Source organism: Hyperolius riggenbachi, chromosome 1 (assembly GCF_040937935.1).
Source record: "Hyperolius riggenbachi isolate aHypRig1 chromosome 1, aHypRig1.pri, whole genome shotgun sequence".
Classification (NCBI taxonomy): Eukaryota; Metazoa; Chordata; class Amphibia; order Anura; family Hyperoliidae; genus Hyperolius; species Hyperolius riggenbachi.
The window spans coordinates 125,361,031-125,381,216 of record NC_090646.1 but is presented as its reverse complement, the minus strand read 5'-3'; the positions used below and the strand labels follow the sequence as shown (position 1 = coordinate 125,381,216).

The following is a 20,186-nucleotide window of genomic DNA, read 5'->3' as shown; positions in this document are numbered from 1 at the left end:
AATTATTTTTCTGTCTTGCATGCAAATTTAATGTATATGTAGCTTTGAACTGAGACAATCAAAGGCGCTGGTCTAGTTGAGGTGGACCCATTGGGAAACCTCATAGATCGACGACTGCTGCCTGCTCACGGCAATTTCTTTGCATCCACTAATTTGTAAGAAATGGAGGACCTAGCAGAAAACACTAAGGCCCCATTTACACTTAATCAGTTGCTCTGAGTTATAACGGAAAGAAAACTGATTTTCTAAGTAATGTCCATAGTGTTTCTTGCTGGGTCCCCTATTTCTTACAAATTCGTGGTCCTGACCAAATTGCCATGGGCAGGAAGTGGCTGGGATTCCCCTCAACCAGACTAGTGCCCAATCAAAAGCACTTCCTTACAGTTTGGATTGGTCGCATTTGCAAACTTTATACAGTTTGCATTAAATTTCCATGTAAGTTGGAATTGCTTGTATTGCATTGACTCTCTAGTTTCAGCACACATATTTGCCTTATTGATTTATTTTTCTGCGATCTTTGCCACCTGCTCCAATGTGAGCCCTGTCATAAGAGAAAGGACAGTACGGCGGGGCCTGTGTCGCTCAGGTGACTATAGTGCTGTTAAGTACTGCTAAACGCTTTCTGCTGTGAGTTGTATTGACAGCCGACATGAGGGAAGTGCCTAGGGCTGTCTCGATTAGTTGGAATAGGTCATGCATGCCTATCCCAGCATCTCTGAATTTCCATCCAGTTTCATAAGACTGAAATTCTATTTGATTGCAGGCTGTGATATAAAAATCATAACATGTTGAGCCTGCAAAGAGGCTTTTTATGTAACGATCTCCCACGTCTGGCAGCCTCTCTGGGGTATTGAGGGGAATGCCTGTGATGGATGACTGAAGATCCGCATAAGGATCAGAGCGCGTGAACTGGATGTTTGTACATAATGGCGAGCATTCCAGTGGCTGTACTGCCTGTGTGAAATGTTCTGTGCGGAGGAAGGGACACACACACACACACACACACACACACACACACACACACACACACACACACACACACACACGCGAGCTGGCCACTAACGGTCCAATTTCTAGCGAAAAATCGTTCGAGCGATCAGAAATTCTGATCGGATTGGTTGTAAATAATCTCCATTGGTGGACACAATCGATTATGATCGATTGAAAAAAATGTCGCCCGAATGAATTTTCGTCGAACGAAAATTTGAATTTTCTTGGTGGTCGTGATAGATAGGAAGCAATGATTGGTTAGCTGATGGTGTAGTGAACGATTTTTCGTCCGATCAGAATTTCTGATCGCTCGAACGATTTTTCGCTAGAAATTGGACCGTTAGTGGCCAGCTTTACACACACGCACGCACGCGCGTGCGCACACACACACACAGCCAGGGACTGCAATAGTTGCTACAAACATCACAATATTTGCATACAAATTAGCAGTGTCTTTGCATAATGCACAGCCAACAAGCTGTGAAGCAACAAAAAGTCCCTAGTTAAACAAAGGAGGAATCAGCAGGGAGAACAGTTACCCAACAACGTTGTTTCAAGCTGTGAAACCTCTTGTTCACGAGTACAGAGCAAAAGTGGTTAGCAACAACAGAGTCCAGGCCATGCAACATTCATGATGGTAAGGATGGGGGCACAGTCTGGATCTTTTAAAGAAGACACCAGGCTTTAGGAAAGACAGTCAGTTGTGCAGGAATGGGCCAGTGTTTAGACTCCATACCAGATATTTTAAAAATGTTAACTCTGCACCGAGGCTTTAACCATTTAAGGATGAAGCTAGTTGAAATCTATGCCCTGTTTTGATGCTGTTGTGGCCGCCAGGGCGTAGATTTCAACTCACCACCGCCACGCGTACACGTCACTCCCGCCGATGACGTCGCTCTCTCCCCACCGCAGCTCATTCGATTTCATTGGCTCCTACCTCTGTCTATTAATGTAAGCAACTCCCATTGGCTTACATTGATGGACACGGTAAGGAGCCAATGAAAGCTGCTACTGACAGTCTCACAGAACTGTCGTCATAGAGACGGCAGAGTGGTTGGCCTGTGGTTCCCGGCGTGTGGCATTAAAGGGACACTTAAGTCAAACAAAAAAAATGAGTTTTACTCACCTAGGGCTTCCAATAGCCCCCTGCAGCTGTCCGGTGCCCTCGCTGTCTCCCTCCGATCCTCCTGGCCCCGCCGGCAGCCACTTCCTGTTTCGGTGACAGGAGCTGACAGGCTGGGGACGCGAGTGACTCTTCACGTTCCCAGACACATTAGCACCCTCTATGCTGCTATATGGTATATGATATATGCTATAGCAGCATAGATGGCGCTATTGTGGCCAGGAACTCGAAGAATCACTCGCGTTCCCAGCCTGTCAGCTCCTGTCAACGAAACAGGAAGTGGCTGCCGGCGGGGCCAGGAGGATCGGAGGGAGATGGCGAGGGCACCGGACAGCTGCAGCGGGCTATTGGAAGCCCCAGGTGAGTAAAACTCATTTTTTTGGTTTGACTTAAGTGTCCCTTTAACTGCGGTTGCAGTGGGTATGTACGTAGATTCGCCGGTATTCCTCGGCTTCTAGCACCAGCGATCTCTGGTCCTTAAGGGGGCAGAGACTGCTGGCACTTAAGTGGTTAAAGTGTACCCAAGGGGACATGTAACCTGAGGAGATAAACGTGTGTGCAATGCAAAACATTATTTTTTTATTGTTGTTTTTGTTCCTATTTTTAACTCGGAAAGAGTTCATTTTCAGGCATGCAAGTGACAGCTTCTGCCTTGTCAGGAATATAGTAAACCTCACTGATAAACAAATTACAGCCATAAAAGTTTTTTCCTGGCAGAATACAACTTCTGAGAACAGGAGGAGATGGCAAAAGGTCAATAGTTCATGTATTTTAACTCAGGGACTCTTCATAGGCTGCCATTGAGCAACGATAATAATACTTTGTAAATGTTTAAATATAAAATACCATGGGATATCAAAAAGTCATTTTAACTTCATTATCCTGATTTCAGCCCATGCCTGATGGGCCCAGGACCACTCACTCTTCCTCCCTACAGAGCAGGTGTGGTTGGGGCCATATTTGCTATAGGTAGGGGGTTATTACAATAATTGGACGGTTTGTGGGTTGGGATCCTTGTGATTACAATTGCTGTTTGACCCCAGGCAGAGGGGTTGCCTGGCAGTAGGGGCTACATTGGTGGAGGGAAAAGGAATTTGCTCTTTGGGGCACCACATCAGTTTCCTTGGGAACCTGTAATTTGTAGTTATGTCACTGATAGAGAGAAAATGGTTATGAAATCAGAGGTAGACTGGGTTCACACTACGCCTGTCTGCATTGGTGGAGAGCATTGTTCTCCCCACTTACCCTGCCCGTTGAGCGACATCATTTCTGCGCTGTTCCACCACCCGCATACCTACCTCCACATAGAACAGAACACCTCGCTTTGTTGCAAGTGAGTGATGCGCCTGCACAGCTCCAGCCCTTCAATGTCACCTGAGGATTATGATTCTGATCTCAATTAATTGATCGTATGTATGCGGCTTAAAGCAAACCTGAAATAAGGTTTTTGTTTTTTCTTTTTAAATCGCTTACCTGAGGCTTCTCCCAGCCCCTTGCCCCGCGTCTGTACGCAATGATCCTCCGGCCCTGCTGCGGCTCAGTTTCTTTGTTCGTTCTCAGTTTACTGCACCTGCACAGCCCTGGCCGTGCGTGTCCTTATTCACGCTCTAGATGCCGGGAGCATCCTGCACAGGCGCAGTAGAGATTTTCTTATACTGCGCCTGCGCAGGACGCCCCTGGCAATGGGAGCGTGAACGAAGATGCATGCAGCCAGGGCTGCGCAGGCGCAGTGGCTGTCAACTTGTAAGTTGGTGGTGAAGAAACACAATCGTGGTTGGGGACCGGAGGATCTTTGAGGAACAGCGTGGGCACAGGACAGCTGCAGGGGGCTTTGAGAAGCCCCAGGTAAGTTATTTATTTTTTTAAACTTATTTCAGGTTCGCTTTAAGTTCTGATGCCCAACTGCAGTCATAAAACCATCCGTTTACTAACTTTTTAGACACATCCACTATTCGTAGCCTGGTTGAAGGTTGCAAACCTTTTCCAAGCAAAACCATAAATTGTAAAAATAAAAAATTCCATTCTAGGGTTGCAGAATCACCTGTGTTTTCCATGCTCAGTATATGAACCCCAGTGTGTATTTCAGCCTTATTTTGGGCATAATTGGTTTTCTACTGGGAAACAGGAGGAGAATTGAACTAGCTACTTTATAAAGCGTTCTTCTCTCTTCTCGTATTCATATGTCACCAGCTCTGACATTTTACATCTTTGTTCTCTATTTTATCAGCATTCCCTGTCTTTAACCACTAAGCGTGACTATAGACAATGGCAGGCTATTTGTAATGGAGAAATGATTCTGGAACATCTTGCAGAGTTCCAGGAAGCGTGCGTCTCCTAAATGAAAAGGCCAGTTCTGGAGACGCATGCGCTAGCCCGGTGCAATAACGAGCAGAGATGCCTGGCTGTTCAGCCGCGGTAATGGAAGTGCCAAGAGACAGAGTGCACACAAAAACTGATGCTAATGCCGTTATGTTAATGGCAGCACAGATAAATCTTTAATGTGTTCTTCTGAGTTCACTAACTGGAAATAATTGATCTTCATTAAGGAGTATTGTAACCTCTTATTACTTTTTCTGGTTGGTTTCCCTTTTTTTCTCTCCCTCTGAAAGGAAACAGCGGTACTTTATGAATAAATAACTCTGAAAAACTCATTTGCAGCAGAATTAATTAGCATGGCGGGTGTGGCACTCCCCAGCAGCACAATGCAAGGGCTGTATGAAGAGGAATAAGCCTCGGTATAGCTGAGATCACAGATGCAGGGCAGCGTTATGAGAAGGGAGGTTCCTGTTTTATTTGAAACGCTTGTTTTTGTTGTAGATAGACCTGCTGTGTCGGGCACACCGATGGCGCCTTTACGCTGCCAACGCTTTGTGTGATCCTTTCTTGTCTGCTGTGCTTTGAAATTGTAAATACTGGTGTAATTGCTCAGTCAGAACTGAAGTAAGGCCTGGTGCACACCAAAAACCGCTAGCAGATCCGCAAAATGCTAGCAGATTTTGAAACACTTTTTCTTATTTTTCTGCAGCGTTTCAGCTAGCGTTTTGCGGTTTTGTGTAGCGTTTTTGGTGTAGTAGATTTCATGTATTGTTACAGTAAAGCTGTTACTGAACAGCTACTGTAACAAAAAAGCCTGGCAAACCGCTCTGAAGTGCCGTTTTTCAGAGCGGTTTGCGTTTTTCCTATACTTAACATTGAGGCAGAAACGCATCCGCAATCCAAAATCTGCAGCAGCCCGGGAGTATGCGTTTCTGCAAAACGCCTCCCGCTCTGGTGTGCACCAGCCCATTGAAATACATTACCCTAGCGGATCCGCACCCGCAAGCAGATCGCAAACCGCATCGGAAACGCTCTGGTGTGCACTAGGCCTAACAGGAGGTTTTGCACTCATAGCTCATTTTGCACATAATTTCCTCTCTCCGTGCTTTCATTCCACAGCTGTCCCTGCTGAATTTACATGCCTTTGGTATTTCTCGGCAGGCTTCAGTCAAGTACTCACGTTGCCGAATGCCTCCAAAGACGGGCCCATTCGTACTGTGCATACGTAAGCCCAGTATGGATCCGCTCATCTGTGGTACACGTCTATGGTACACGAGCTGTGGCAAACATCTGTGTTACGTGAGCTGTGGTACACGAGCTGTGGTACACGTCTGTGGTACACGAGCTGTGGTACACGTCTGTGTTACACGAGCTGTGGTACACGTCTGTGTTACACGAGCTGTGGTACACGTCTGTGTTACACGAGCTGTGGCACACGTCTGTGTTACACGAGCTGTGGCACACGTCTGTGTTACACGAGCTGTGGCACACGTCTGTGTTACACGAGCTGTGGCACACGTCTGTGTTACACGAGCTGTGGCACACGTCTGTGTTACACGAGCTGTGGCACACGTCTGTGTTACACGAGCTGTGGCACACGTCTGTTACACGAGCTGTGGCACACGTCTGTTACACGAGCTGTGGCACACGTCTGTGTTACACGAGCTGTGGCACACGGTCTGTGTTACACGAGCTGTGGCACACGTCTGTTACACGAGCTGTGGCACACGTCTGTGTTACACGAGCTGTGGCACACGTCTGTGTTACACGAGCTGTGGCACACGTCTGTGTTACACGAGCTGTGGCACACGGTCTGTGTTACACGAGCTGTGGCACACGGTCTGTGTTACACGAGCTGTGGCACACGGTCTGTGTTACACGAGCTGTGGCACACGGTCTGTGTTACACGAGCTGTGGCACACGGTCTGTGTTACACGAGCTGTGGCACACGGTCTGTGTTACACGAGCTGTGGCACACGGTCTGTGTTACACGAGCCGTGGCACACGGTCTGTGTTACACGAGCCGTGGCACACGGTCTGTGTTACACGAGCCGTGGCACACGTCTGTGTTACACGAGCCGTGGCACACGTCTGTGTTACACGAGCCGTGGCACACGTCTGTGTTACACGAGCCGTGGCACACGTCTGTGTTACACGAGCCGTGGCACACGTCTGTTACACGAGCCGTGGCACACGTCTGTGTTACACGAGCCGTGGCACACGTCTGTGTTACACGAGCCGTGGCACACGGTCTGTGTTACACGAGCCGTGGCACACGGTCTGTGTTGCACGAGCCGTGGCACACGGTCTGTGTTGCACGAGCCGTGGCACGCGGTCTGTGTTGCACGAGCCGTGGCACGCGGTCTGTGTTGCACGAGCCGTGGCACGCGGTCTGTGTTGCACGAGCCGTGGCACGCGGTCTGTGTTGCACGAGCCGTGGCACGCGGTCTGTGTTGCACGAGCCGTGGCACGCGGTCTGTGTTGCACGAGCCGTGGCACGCGGTCTGTGTTACACGAGCCGTGGCACGCGGTCTGTGTTACACGAGCCGTGGCACGCGGTCTGTGTTACACGAGCCGTGGCACGCGGTCTGTGTTACACGAGCCGTGGCACGCGGTCTGTGTTACACGAGCCGTGGCACGCGGTCTGTGTTACACGAGCCGTGGCACGCGGTCTGTGTTACACGAGCCGTGGCACGCGGTCTGTGTTACACGAGCCGTGGCACGCGGTCTGTGTTACACGAGCCGTGGCACGCGGTCTGTGTTACACGAGCCGTGGCACGCGGTCTGTGTTACACGAGCCGTGGCACGCGGTCTGTGTTACACGAGCCGTGGCACGCGGTCTGTGTTACACGAGCCGTGGCACGCGGTCTGTGTTACACGAGCCGTGGCACGCGGTCTGTGTTACACGAGCCGTGGCACGCGGTCTGTGTTACACGAGCCGTGGCACGCGGTCTGTGTTACACGAGCCGTGGCACGCGGTCTGTGTTACACGAGCCGTGGCACGCGGTCTGTGTTACACGAGCCGTGGCACGCGGTCTGTGTTACACGAGCCGTGGCACGCGGTCTGTGTTACACGAGCCGTGGCACGCGGTCTGTGTTACACGAGCCGTGGCACACGGTCTGTGTTACACGAGCCGTGGCACACGGTCTGTGTTACACGAGCCGTGGCACACGGTCTGTGTTACACGAGCCGTGGCACACGGTCTGTGTTACACGAGCCGTGGCACACGGTCTGTGTTACACGAGCCGTGGCACACGGTCTGTGTTACACGAGCCGTGGCACACGGTCTGTGTTACACGAGCCGTGGCACACGGTCTGTGTTACACGAGCCGTGGCACACGGTCTGTGTTACACGAGCCGTGGCACACGGTCTGTGTTACACGAGCCGTGGCACACGGTCTGTGTTACACGAGCCGTGGCACACGGTCTGTGTTACACGAGCCGTGGCACACGGTCTGTGTTACACGAGCCGTGGCACACGGTCTGTGTTACACGAGCCGTGGCACACGGTCTGTGTTACACGAGCCGTGGCACACGGTCTGTGTTACACGAGCCGTGGCACACGGTCTGTGTTACACGAGCCGTGGCACACGGTCTGTGTTACACGAGCCGTGGCACACGGTCTGTGTTACACGAATACTCCGGAAGCCTGCACAAGGAGTCCCACAGGTATTTGACTTGTAGGTCAAATGACTGTAACAGGGTACAGTGGTGGAAAACAGAACAGATGGAGGACCAGGATATGGGATCCGAAGCCTTTCCAGTTAGATTTAGCAATTGCCATTGAGGAAATGGTTTTTAAAAACAAAGAAAACCCTGAGAATTCCCCATGAGGAGATAGACTAGTCTAAAACCTGTTGGTTCTGTCAGATTTTAATTGCTTACTTTTCTTTTTTTGCTGTAGTGGTCCTTTAAAGTGACACTGAAGCGAAAAGAAAAACGTATGATCTAATGACTTGTATGTGTAGTACGGATAATTACTAGAACATTACTTGCAAAGACGTCTCATTTTTATTTTCAGTTGTATAGCTTTTTTTTTATCATTGCATCATTCTCATATTTGCAGTTCACAAACCACTCTCTATTTTAAACTATAAAAAAAAGAGAGCTAATGACCCTTTGAACTTCCCTGCAGGAAAACCTTATCTGAAGCTGCCTCTCACTGTTTCTCTGATGTGTAAGTGCTTTAGAAAACAGGACTGTAACCTGAGTTGGGTTGGAGAGCTCGGAGAAGCTCTTTTGTGTAAATAACTGATTTGTTTTTGTTTTTTTCCTTCCTTCTTGTACAGGAAAACAATATGAGACTATTTTCTTTGCTACTTATGTTTTATTTCTTAGATGTACTACACATACAATTATTATATCATTTTTTTTTTCACTTCGTTGTCACTTTAAAAGCCTCTGTTTGTCCCTCACTAGATTTCCTTTATTGCAAAGTGTCATTCTGCTCCTGTAATCTGTCTCTTCATGTGTGAGGCTGAGGCTTAACCGTTCTGTTCAGGCGGCTGACCTTACCCAGAGATCGCCTCACACCCACGTGGCTGGGCCGGATTCTCAGCGTGGGAAACTTGGCTCTGCTTCTGTTATGAGGAGAATGTGTTGTGCTGTTTTATGAAAATGACAAGGAAGTGCTTGCAAATACATTTATTCAGCGGTAGACAATGAGTTCTGTGGGCTGCACGGATTTGCCCGTCACGTTCAGAGCTGGCAAACCTTCAGCCTTGATGAGCAAGGCCATGCAGAGAGCGGAGGAGCGCATGGCGGCATGTGGCCCAGCCTTTGTGGTAGTAAAACAATGCAGCGGTTTATGTTTTCTAATAATGAGCTTGTGAAAATAGCAGAGTCGGAACAGCTTTCGAACATACAATGGTGTGTATTAAATAAGGTAGAAACAAAGCAGACGGGTTGGGAGACCAGAAGGCGAGCAAAATCATTGAGGAAAAATGCTGCTAAGGACCACTATGACAAAAAAAGTGTACATTTTATATGCATACACATAGGATGTACAGTTCTTCCAAAGTAAAATGCACTGTACATGAATATTTCCTATGTACAGTAGATGGCACTTACAGTTGGAAATATTAATCTTACAGCTCTGAACCCTTATTGAGGGATTTTGCAGTAATCCATCTCTTCATGGGGAAACTAAAGGTTTCCTTTTTTTAAAAGCACTCCCTATACAAAAAATGCAGGCCACCCGATTTGCTCACATGCTATTCTGACGATTGGATTGAGCAAATTACAATGTAAATGACAGGTACTCAGAAAGAAAATTTGCAGCGTGTTCTACTTTGAGCCAAATTTACATCTTGTATGTCTACGACTACGTAGATATTTTAAATCTCACAATTTTTCATCATGGTGACCCTTTAAACCTAGTTTAGCTAAAAGGTGGTGGTTTATTTACTTGGTGCAGTAGAATCCCTTTATGGTATTTTTCCTTAACTGGGGATGCCTCCAGCCCCATTAGGTGCAAGTGGTCCCTCTCCAGCCACTCCGTTGTCTTCTAATTTCCCCAGTAATCCAGTCGGCTGTGCTCTTCTGCACATGCGCGGCTCGGCTGTGTGTGCACCACCTGTCACACTCCTGCAGCCAGGATCATTCTGCGCCGCCTACGCAGGTACAGAACACTCCCGGGTGCGGGAGCACAGTGGGGGTGTTTGCGGCCCGGCCCTTCTGCACATGCGCGGCTCAGCTGTGTGTGCACCACCTGTAACACTCCCGCAGCCAGGATCATTCTGCGCCGCCTACGCAGGTACAGAACACTCCCTGGTGCGGGAGCACAGTGGGGGTGTTTGCGGCTCGGCCCTTCTGCACATGCGCGGCTTTGCGTGCACTACCTGTCACACTCCCACAGCCAGGATCATTCTGCGCCGCCTACGCAGATACAGAACACTCCTCGGTGCGGGAGCACAGTGGGGGTGTTTGCGGCTCGGCCCTTCTGCACATGCGCGGCTTTGCGTGCACTACCTGTCACACTCCCACAGCCAGGATCATTCTGCGCCGCCTACGCAGATACAGAACACTCCTCGGTGCGGGAGCACAGTGGGGGTGTTTGCGGCTCGGACCTTCTGCACATGCGCGGCTTTGCGTGCACCACCTGTCACACTCCCACAGCCAGGATAATTCTGCGCAGCCTACGCAGGTACAGAACACTCCCTGGTGCGGGAGCACAGTGGGGGTGTTTGCGGCTCAGCCCTTCTGCACATGTGCGGCTTTGCGTGCACCACCTGTCACACTCCGACAGCCAGGATGATTCTGCGTCTGCGCAGGTACAGAACACTCCCCGGTGCGGGAGAACAGTAAGGGTGTGTGTGCGGCCCTGCCATTATGTGCAGAAGCGCGTGACTGGCCATAATACTGGGGAGATTTACAGGACGACGGCGAGGAAACCCATGCACCTAATGGGGCTGGAGGAAGTTCCAGGTAAGTATAAATACAACCACACAGCCTATCTCAGGTACACTTTAAGCACATAAATCATTGGGAGTCATTTTTCCTTTTCAGCACTTCAGCAAAGAGTGCCTTGACTAGATCAAAATGCTCTGCTCAATATGCAGGAATTTGCATGCAATAAGCATGCAACAGCTTGCAGAGAACGCATAGGTCTTACCAGTTAATACAGGTACAGTACTTAAAGAGAATCTGTATTGTTAAAATCGCTCAAAAGTAAACATACCAGTGCGTTAGGGGACATCTCCTATTACCCTCTGTCACAATTTCGCCGCTCCTCGCCGCATTAAAAGTGGTTAAAAACAGTTTTTAAAAGTTTGTTTGTAAACAAACAAAATGGCCACCAAAACAGGAAGTAGGTTGATGTACAGTATGTCCACACATAGAAAATACATCCATACACAAGCAGGCTGTATACAGCCTTCCTTTTGAATCTCAAGAGATCATTTGTGTTTCTTTCTCCCATGCACTGAAGTTTCAGGCTGCTCTTTTCTTCCTGCAAACAGCTTTGCCCTTGTTTGTAATTCCTCAGTATGTGAAAGCCCAGCCAGCTCAGAGGACGATTTATCCAGCTTGTAAAAGATAAGAGAGAGAAGAGAGAAGCTGCTCTAATCCTAAATAACACACAGGCAGTGTGCATAAAGGGGAGTTCATAGCAGAACCACAACACTGAAGAACTTGGCAGCCTTCCAGACACAGGCTGACAAGTCTGACAGGGGAAAGATACATTGATTTATTACAGAGACTGTGTTAGTAGAAAGTGCTGCAGTTAGCCAGAACACATTAGAATAGCTTTTGGAACTTGTAGGATGATAAAAAACAGGATGCAATTTTTGTTACGGAGTCTCTTTAATGTGCACTTCTTTTCTATGCAGCCTGGATGATGCTGTAGCATTGCAGCCATGCACAAACAAGTAATAGATAACAGGCCATTCCCTTAGTAATCAGGTAGCAGTAGTGTGTAGTGTTCAGAGTAGGCTGCAAGTGTCAGCTAGCTCCCCACCGCCCATGGCTCATGGGTGTCTGACTAATGTATGACACCTGCGCCCGCCCACTTTCCACTATAGCCAGATATAGAATACAGGTTTACAATAGGAGAAGTTCTATTATATCTGTTTACCAGGTGCTACTCCAATATAATAGTGCTTGGCTGGGTCTTGGACATTTAGTTTACTATACCCATAGCTTTACTACAGTATATCAGTTTACTATAACGAGATTATACTGTAGTTGGCGATAGTCAAGGAGATATGTGGTCGGATAATATATCAGTATCTTCAATGCATCTGTTAACATCAGTGAGGACCAGTGTCCAAAAGCAAAGGTGCTAAGCTCTGTAACTACAGTATTCCAACACTTTGTATTAAAGCACAACTAAACTGCTATCTCAAGCATGCAGATTAGTTGGACTGTTGGTCTTGAGAAGACCGTTATTATGAAAGATTCTTTGCATGGCCTGGGAAATGTTTTCTGGACCTATAAGGCAGGCTGTTTTCATTGACAAAAAGACCCTTTTGTTTGTTTTGCCGGTGTTGCCGCGGTGTGACGAATGTCTTGGTATATTCTGACTATATCAATAAATTCCATTGTCATGCAGCCTGGAAGAAATGCTTCTGTATTTGTAGAATAGAAAGCTCTGAAGATTGCATCTCTGCCCTGTGATTGGAACAATGCGATGGTACTTAGTCACAGCAGCGCACTCCCCTCCTCTATAATACATCACTGTTCTTTCTCCCGGCTGCCACAGAAGAGCAGTGCCCCAGGAAATGGCACTATAATTGAGTTTTGTAACTTGAATAGATTTTCAGTTTTCTTTCCTCTGTATACAAAAGCATGCTCAGTGTATTGCGCTGAATGGGGCGGCCTGGTCAGCATACTGCAATTTTGAGAGATCGGAGACTAGGCCTGAATATGGAACAGACAACTTTTTCCAATTTTCCTATACAGGTAGTCCCTGATTAACAAACGGGATATAGGGACTGTAGGTTCAATCTTAACCTGAATCAGTTTGTAAGTTGGGACACTGTTTCACCTCTGTCCCCTGTACCTCCTTCATGCCCCCTTTTGCCATCAGTGTCTCCCTCTGTGCCACCTCTTTTCCCCTGTCACCATTGTCCCCCTCTGTCACCTCTGTTCCTTGTGCTTCCACTGTTTCTCCCTGTGCCTTAATTGTATCAGCCTGTGCCATTGCTTCCCCCTTCTGCCTTCCACTGTGTCCCTCTGTGCCTCCAGTGTACCCTTCTATTCCCCTATGCCACCAGTGTCCGCTCCTGTGCATTCTGTGTCCCTTGTTCCACCTCTGTGCCTCCTTGACTCCCCCCAATGCCTTCAGTATTCCCATCTGTGCCACCTCTGCCCTCCTGTGCTGCCACTGTGTTCCTCTATGCCACCTCTGCCCCCCTGCGACATGGCTAAATTCGGCACAATGCTGCACCGATGATTTGAGTGTTGCTGTAGGCCATATTGTAAAATAACTATGGGACACTCCATGACTAATTTGGGTGCCGGCATTAGTCGGAGCACAAATTGCAAAAAAGGTAATTCGGCTGCCAGCAAAAGCCGTAGTCTGAATTATATGTTGCCCCCCCCCCCAAGTTTTACGCAAGCCAGGAGTTTCAGCAGGAGGAGTGTGAGCTGTCTTTTGGTTTCAGTCTGCACCCAAATTTGCTTGCTGCATTTTTACCTGCTTGTGTCCCCCTGTGCCTCCACTGCGTGTCTGTCCACCTACTATCTCAGTCTGCCTACTCCAGCTTCTGCCCAATGCCAATTTTTTTTTTTTTTTTTACACCTGCTGCACCCACAGTTTCACCTGCTTGTGCCTCTCTTCTCCCCGTTTCCGGTTTCTGTCCCTCTGTGTGCCTCTTTCTGTCATCTTCTGTGCCTCCTTCCCTTATGGAACTAGTGGCTCACCGAAGCTCTAACTGTAGTGCAGAGTAGAGGTGCAGCTGGAAGCTGTGCTTTTCTCGCCTCCCCACTGGAGTCTAACGCTCTGCATCCTCCTCTCACCACTCATCTCTCACAGCACCTCCCTTTTTTAAATACCCTTTTTAGCTGACAACTCCTTGTTTCAAACCTATTAGAATTTAACACTCGGGCTCTCTGCTTACTAAGCTAACATAATGTTTAGAATTGGGCTCGAGGTTGGGCTTGAGGCTTTGCAAATGACAGCATAATCTACTGGCCTACAGATTATTAATTTTTTTTTTTTTTGTGACATCGTCGCTTGACTTTAAGTAGGTGAATCCTGTGAAACGCTTAGTCATGTGTGTTTTCGTAAACCCTGTTCTTGCATTACTTGCTTGTGATCCTTGGATGACTTAAAGAGAAATTGTAACCAAGGATTGAAATTCATCCTAGTCATACCCAATTTCCCACAAGAAATCTTTTCCTTTTCTCAAACAGATCATCAGGGGGCTTTGTATAGCCAATATTGTGTATAACCCTTCCCACAGTGTGATGTCAACAGGTTGCTGACTTCACACTGTGGGAGCCTTGTTGCATTGTGAGAAATAACAGCTGTTTAAAACTGCCCAAAATGCATCATATCTTTCCACGGACATCACCTGCCAGCAGTAAAAATGTCACCATGTGATAAAATTCAGAATGTAAATCAGGAAGAGGAAAGATTTCACAATGAGCAAACACTGACGAAATCATGTATAAAGAATTATTCTAAAAAGTAACCAGTTTTTTCATTACATTAATTTCACTGCAGTTCCTCTTCAAGTGACCACCTCTCCTTCAATTTCAAACTTTTTAGTGTATATATTTGGCACTTCTTACCCTACAATCCTAACAGCCATAAATGGTTGTTTCATTGGCTAGGACACACAGTCCAGTCTCTGGTAAGTCAGCAGACATCACACAGCATGCTTCCTGACCACAGAGCTTCCAGTCTGCGTAGTTCTTTGCCACTGTTCATTCATTGGAGAAAATACCCATGGTCATCTGTGGGTGCATCAATTTTGGCTAGTCTGGCAAGGAGTAAAGTGCCTTGTGGAAGGTGGAGGACCAAGGCTTCAGGGCTTGTTCACGTTGGTGAGCTTTTTGGCAGCATTTTAGTGCTTGGCTGATCGACAACGATCAGCAGAGTGTTTTTCCAATCTATCCCTATGGGACCATTCTCACTGCAACATTTGTATAAATTGCAAATGCGCTGCATGCAGCATTTTGGGGCCCAGGCTTTACCATTTAATTGGAACCTAATCTCATTAGATATTTAGTGTGAATGTTTTAGAATGATTACTAAAAACTGCTTGGTTATCACACTGCATCCATTTTTTTCTTCACTAGGGGGTTAGGAGGATAATTATGTCAAGGTGCCCCATTGTTGAGCCAATAGTAACGGCAGATGTTGGACTCAAGTGGTGGATCAGTAGCAACATTAACATTGAGGGCCACCTATACTGGCACCAGATTATTACCCAAGATAACCATGAGCAATCGCCCGTGTTACTGTACTTCCCACGTCAAATACTGGAAAAAACTATGGTAGTCCACTCAACCAGGCTGATAACTAACACGAGGAACTCAGGGCTGGGCAGGAACTCATAGGTTAATGAGATGCTAAGAATTTAGTTTATGGAAATTGTATGCAAACTGTATACACGTTTTTTTGCAGCTTGGAAATAAATTAATTGCTCAGTTTTTGTTGCCTAAAATTGTCACCAACACTGGATTATCTCATCACTGACCATCCATACTAGCTATACAGAACTAGGCAATATTTGTAGCCGAAGTCTGACTTTACAGCGGAACTGAAACCAAGGAATAAACTTCATCCCAATCAGAAGTTGATAACCCTTTTGCCATGAGAAAGCTTTACCTTTTCTCAAATAGATCGGTGAGGTCTGTATTGCTGATATTGTAGTGAAACCCCTCCCACAGTGTGATGTCAGCAACCAGGTCCTGACAATTTCCTGTCTGTGAACACTGTTGTATTGTTGGAAATGACGGCTTTTTCCAACTGCCAAGCAACCATTATCTCACATTTACTATCTTCTATTTTTTTAACCTCTCTTGTTGCAATGTATTGATTTATTTTTACCCCCTTTTTGTTAAAGTTCCTCTAGCTTTACTGTTATAAATATATAATTTACAGCAGGTTGATTGTCTGAACGTTTTGCAACTATGTTTTACAGGAGTGTATATACAAGTGCTAATTCATTAATGGAGCATGTGAAATGTAATGCTTTTGCTTGGTACACGCATTTTACAGACTATTAACCAGTTGACAGTTTCTTTCAGGTAAATGTTGGGGATATAGTTAAAATGAATAGCACAGAGCACATACCCGCTGACACTATACTGCTGTCGTCAAGGTAGAGATGCCCAGCATTGGTAACATTATAAAGTCATGGTTTCTCTACCCTGTATTGACCTTCATTACATCAAAGAAATACAGAATAACGTTGCGCTGGGTTACGGCAAACTGCAGACGATTTATTGTTGCTGGACTCCAGCTCATGCGATTCATGTACCGTTTGTCTGTATTTCCTTGAAGGTTTATAGATTATCCATCCAAATAACATGCATGTCTTCAGAATCTGTTTAATAACTGGGTCTGTCTTTTTCTATTGAATATTTAAATAATTCAAAAATAAGTCCATCCGATAAAAGAAATGGAATGACACTGAGTTTAGCAACACTGACTAGATCACTTTCAGAGCAATCATAAAATCTAGTATTTGATGTACTGTTCTGTAGTCATGAGGCTTCCCTGTAATGATGGCTGCACTTGCCCTGTACATTATGACCCAGGTATAAAGAGAGACTGGACACATCTGTATTTTATTAACCTGCCAATAGTTTTTTCTACTTAATATTTCAATTTCTGTTTCTGTCTCCTGTATGACACCCATTGTTTTCCATCCTGATCATGTTTGTATTGGGATACATAGGTGGCTGTAGGGGAGATAGTGAAAGTGACCAATGGGGAACATCTTCCAGCTGACCTCATCAGTGTATCGTCCAGGTCAGAAAACTGCTGGTGTAGACTGTGTGCAAGCGGGTCCTGCTACATCTCCACTAATTCCACAGTGCTCACACACGCCCACAAGACACATGCTTATCATATTATTGAATCCGGGACAAGAATAAAGGGTTACATGAATTGATAGGTAGAGATTTGTGGGACTTGTAGTTGTTTTATAGGTCTGAGCTAATAAACAAAACAAAGTATATAAATAGCGTTACATTAACCCATTAGGAAAGCAAGCAATATGGGTTTTTTTGTTTGTTTTTTTGTTTTTTGTTTTTGTAGGACTACTCTGTAAATGATTTCTAAATCTTCCCTTGTTTTTAATTATAATTTTTATTTAGATTTGTTTACTTTGGACTGTCTCTCTTATCTCAAAACTTACTATGAAAACCTCGAATACCCCTTGAGCCCATACAGGGCTGGTTTTCTGGAAAGGCCACAAAGCCTACAGCCCAAGGGGGGCATCTGGACATGTAAAAGGGTTTCTACATATGAAAGGGGAGGCTGCAAATGGGAGCAACGCATGAAAAAGGGAAACTGATGCCCAAAGGAGCTGTTCATAAAAGAGAGGGGCTGCATACATGGATGTTACACAAGGAGGATGGGGCTGTACATGGAAAAGTAAAAGTATACATCTGTTCTTGAGCTCATAAGTACCCCATACAGTACTATAGTGAATAGACCTGAGAAACCTTACACACCCCCTGAGGCTGTTATAGGTGCCCTTGTGGTACATGGATCACGTATGTTGAGAATCTGGGGTTTAGTAGATGTGTTCTGTGCTAAAATAGACCTAAATAGGACAGATTTGCTAGAGGAAATATCCGGGGTGGTAACAATACACTCCAGTGCTAGGCTAAGTCACCACACTAAATAGATGTCATTCAACACTGTACTTCCAATGGATCCGGCATGGTTTCAACCACACCTATCCCCAACAACCAGATTAAGAGGTGTTAAACATTGATCATATAGTGACCTTGTTTTGTGCTGGGCTGCTTTCTTTGACTGTAAGTCTGCTGCAGCGTTAAGCATCCAGTCTTTTGCAAAATTCTTACTTTTCCTCTGCACTCGACTGGGAGATTAAAAGGAACACCGTGGACTTTGGTTGGTCTTTACGGCATGTCACATTTTAGAAAATTCATTTTACATACACAATGTAGCAGATCCCTTGCACACAGATGATGGCGTATTGTCACACCGCTGGTCCTATATAATGACAATTCACCATTGCATGTGTGCCTCCAAAAGCTGCCTTCTGCTAATCCCCACTGCCTTTTATTTGCACAATCAATCTTTCTAGGCTGTCTTATGTGTGGAAATAAGCTTGTTTGTCAACTTTTCTCTTAGCTGATGAAATTAAATTAGTACTTTTCCTAAAGTGATGGTAGCAAATGTTTTGAATGTTGTACCTTTTTGATTCTGTTTTATTTTGCATGAAGAGTTTAAATTGTGAGCATGCTTCCACTAGAGGACTGGGGAATGTCTGTATGCACCGCAACCCCTCAATGCATGATCAGACTTGGGTCATTTAAGGGGTCAGACCTTCTAAACCTGCATTTCAGTTATAGGTGTTGATGGGGGGCTGTTTCTTCTGCTGGCCACTTTTAGCTTTTGGAAATCCCTTTGGTTTGAATTATTAGAGCTGTGTCTGTTTGCCTGGGAGTCTCTCTCCTCCTGAAAATGAGATCCCCACCTTTTCATAGTTACAGATTTCCCAGCAAGTTCATGGTGAACCAGAACTCCTAGGAGTGTGTAAGGGGCTAAAAGAAAGTTAATCAGATGTCCTGATTTAAAAATCAATGTAAAAATTATTACAAGTTTCAGGCTATGTTCAGAGTGCTTTGCCGTCTTAAAACAGAAGGTATTTGCAATAATTCAGGTTTAAGTGAGAAACTGTGGTTACCCACAATGCACCCCTGCTGAATATGCAAATTAACTCTTTATGCCCCTGAAACCAGGCTTGCATACAGAACCGCTGGTGTATAGCAAGCCTATAGCTTTAAATTTTACAGAGCCACATCAACCCAACATGCAGACAGCCTGTTTCAGACTTTTGGTCCTCTACAGTTTGTGGCAGGGATTGATATTGCTCTATGGGATAGGGCTTGGGTGATCTGCTATGTTCAGAGTGGTGTGTTGCAGTGCAGTGTAACGACTGCTTTGTAACATGGCTTGCAGCAATAACGCACTGCATGCAGTTTCACCGTAACAGTTACAGTGAAGCACACTTTTTTTAATTGACTGTGCTCTTCACTGGCTGTATGCAACTCAGCTTGCAGATAATGTACAGTGCTGCTTTCCCGATCTTTCATGTTGCGTTTCTCCTGACTGGGAATGCAACACCCACTGTGAACATTAGCCTCAAATATTGGAAGCTGAACTATTTTTTTTTAAATTACAGTATCTGTGCAGCTGGTCCCTACTCACTCCACCCACTGGTACTCTGGTGTGATTAGTGACTTCACTGACCAGGGAAAAAGCTTAGAAGCTAATCATTTCACTTCATTTTTGCATTTGGCAGTCTATATTTCAACTGTTTTGACATCCAGTTTCCTTGGAAATTGATCCAATTGTGATGGATATCTATAGCACACTCAGTTTCCATTGGGTTGAACTACATGCATTGTACCACTCATCAACCCCCTCTGCCTTTCCCCCAACCACAAGCATGGAAAAGATAAAAAAATATCTAATCAGACATTCAATTGATAAACTGCCCAAAATCAATAAAAAAAATAATTCAGGTTTTTTGATTCTATAGATGAAGTGGTCAAGATGCCTGGAAAAAAAGTGATTTGATTTTGGCCACCTTTAACCTATTGTCAGACTGCTACCTTTGCCAGTAATGTTGACTATTTCAAGACATTAGTTACAGGGTGGCCATTTTTATTGGAGGCAGTTGGGACTTTCAGAGTCAGATTTGTTCTGTTAGGGCAGTGATGACTAACCTTGGCACTCCAGCTGTGGTGGAACTACAAGTCCCATGAGGCATTGCAATACTCTGACCGCTCTAAGCATAACTCAGGGAGGCAGAGGCATGATGGGATTTGTAGTTTTGTCACAGCTGGAGTGCCAAGGTTAGCCATCACTGTGTTAGGGTTATCCCACTGACAGAGAACTGAATGCAAAAAAGGACGCTATATCTGATTGGTGAGTTTCCCATTTAACTATTAGAGCCGCAGTAAAACGTTTTCATCTAATCTAGCCCCTGACAAGAATTGAAATGTGAGTTTGAAGTGAGCTGACCCTTTAAAAACTCTTTGAAGCTTTGCTGAACCTGCATCCAGTTTTATATGTATGACGTTTAGAAATGTAAATAT

General features: G+C 45.8%; 1 protein-coding gene across 6 annotated transcripts in view; it reads left to right on the top strand.

The window, feature by feature from the left end:
• The window catches only part of ATP8A1 (ATPase phospholipid transporting 8A1), a 354,609-nt gene that overhangs the window by 135,097 nt on the left and 199,326 nt on the right, over positions 1 to 20,186 (top strand). For 3 of the 6 annotated variants that reach the window (XM_068278516.1, XM_068278514.1, XM_068278518.1), the window contains one exon: positions 16,131 to 16,204. The exons of 1 other annotated variant lie outside the window; for it this stretch is intronic. In XM_068278516.1, coding sequence (XP_068134617.1) covers positions 16,131 to 16,204 — 74 coding nt within the window. Of the gene's footprint in view, positions 1 to 16,130; positions 16,205 to 16,783; positions 16,858 to 20,186 lie in introns of all 6 variants that reach the window. 2 more of the 6 variants (XM_068278517.1, XM_068278515.1) reach the window with 1 other exon arrangement.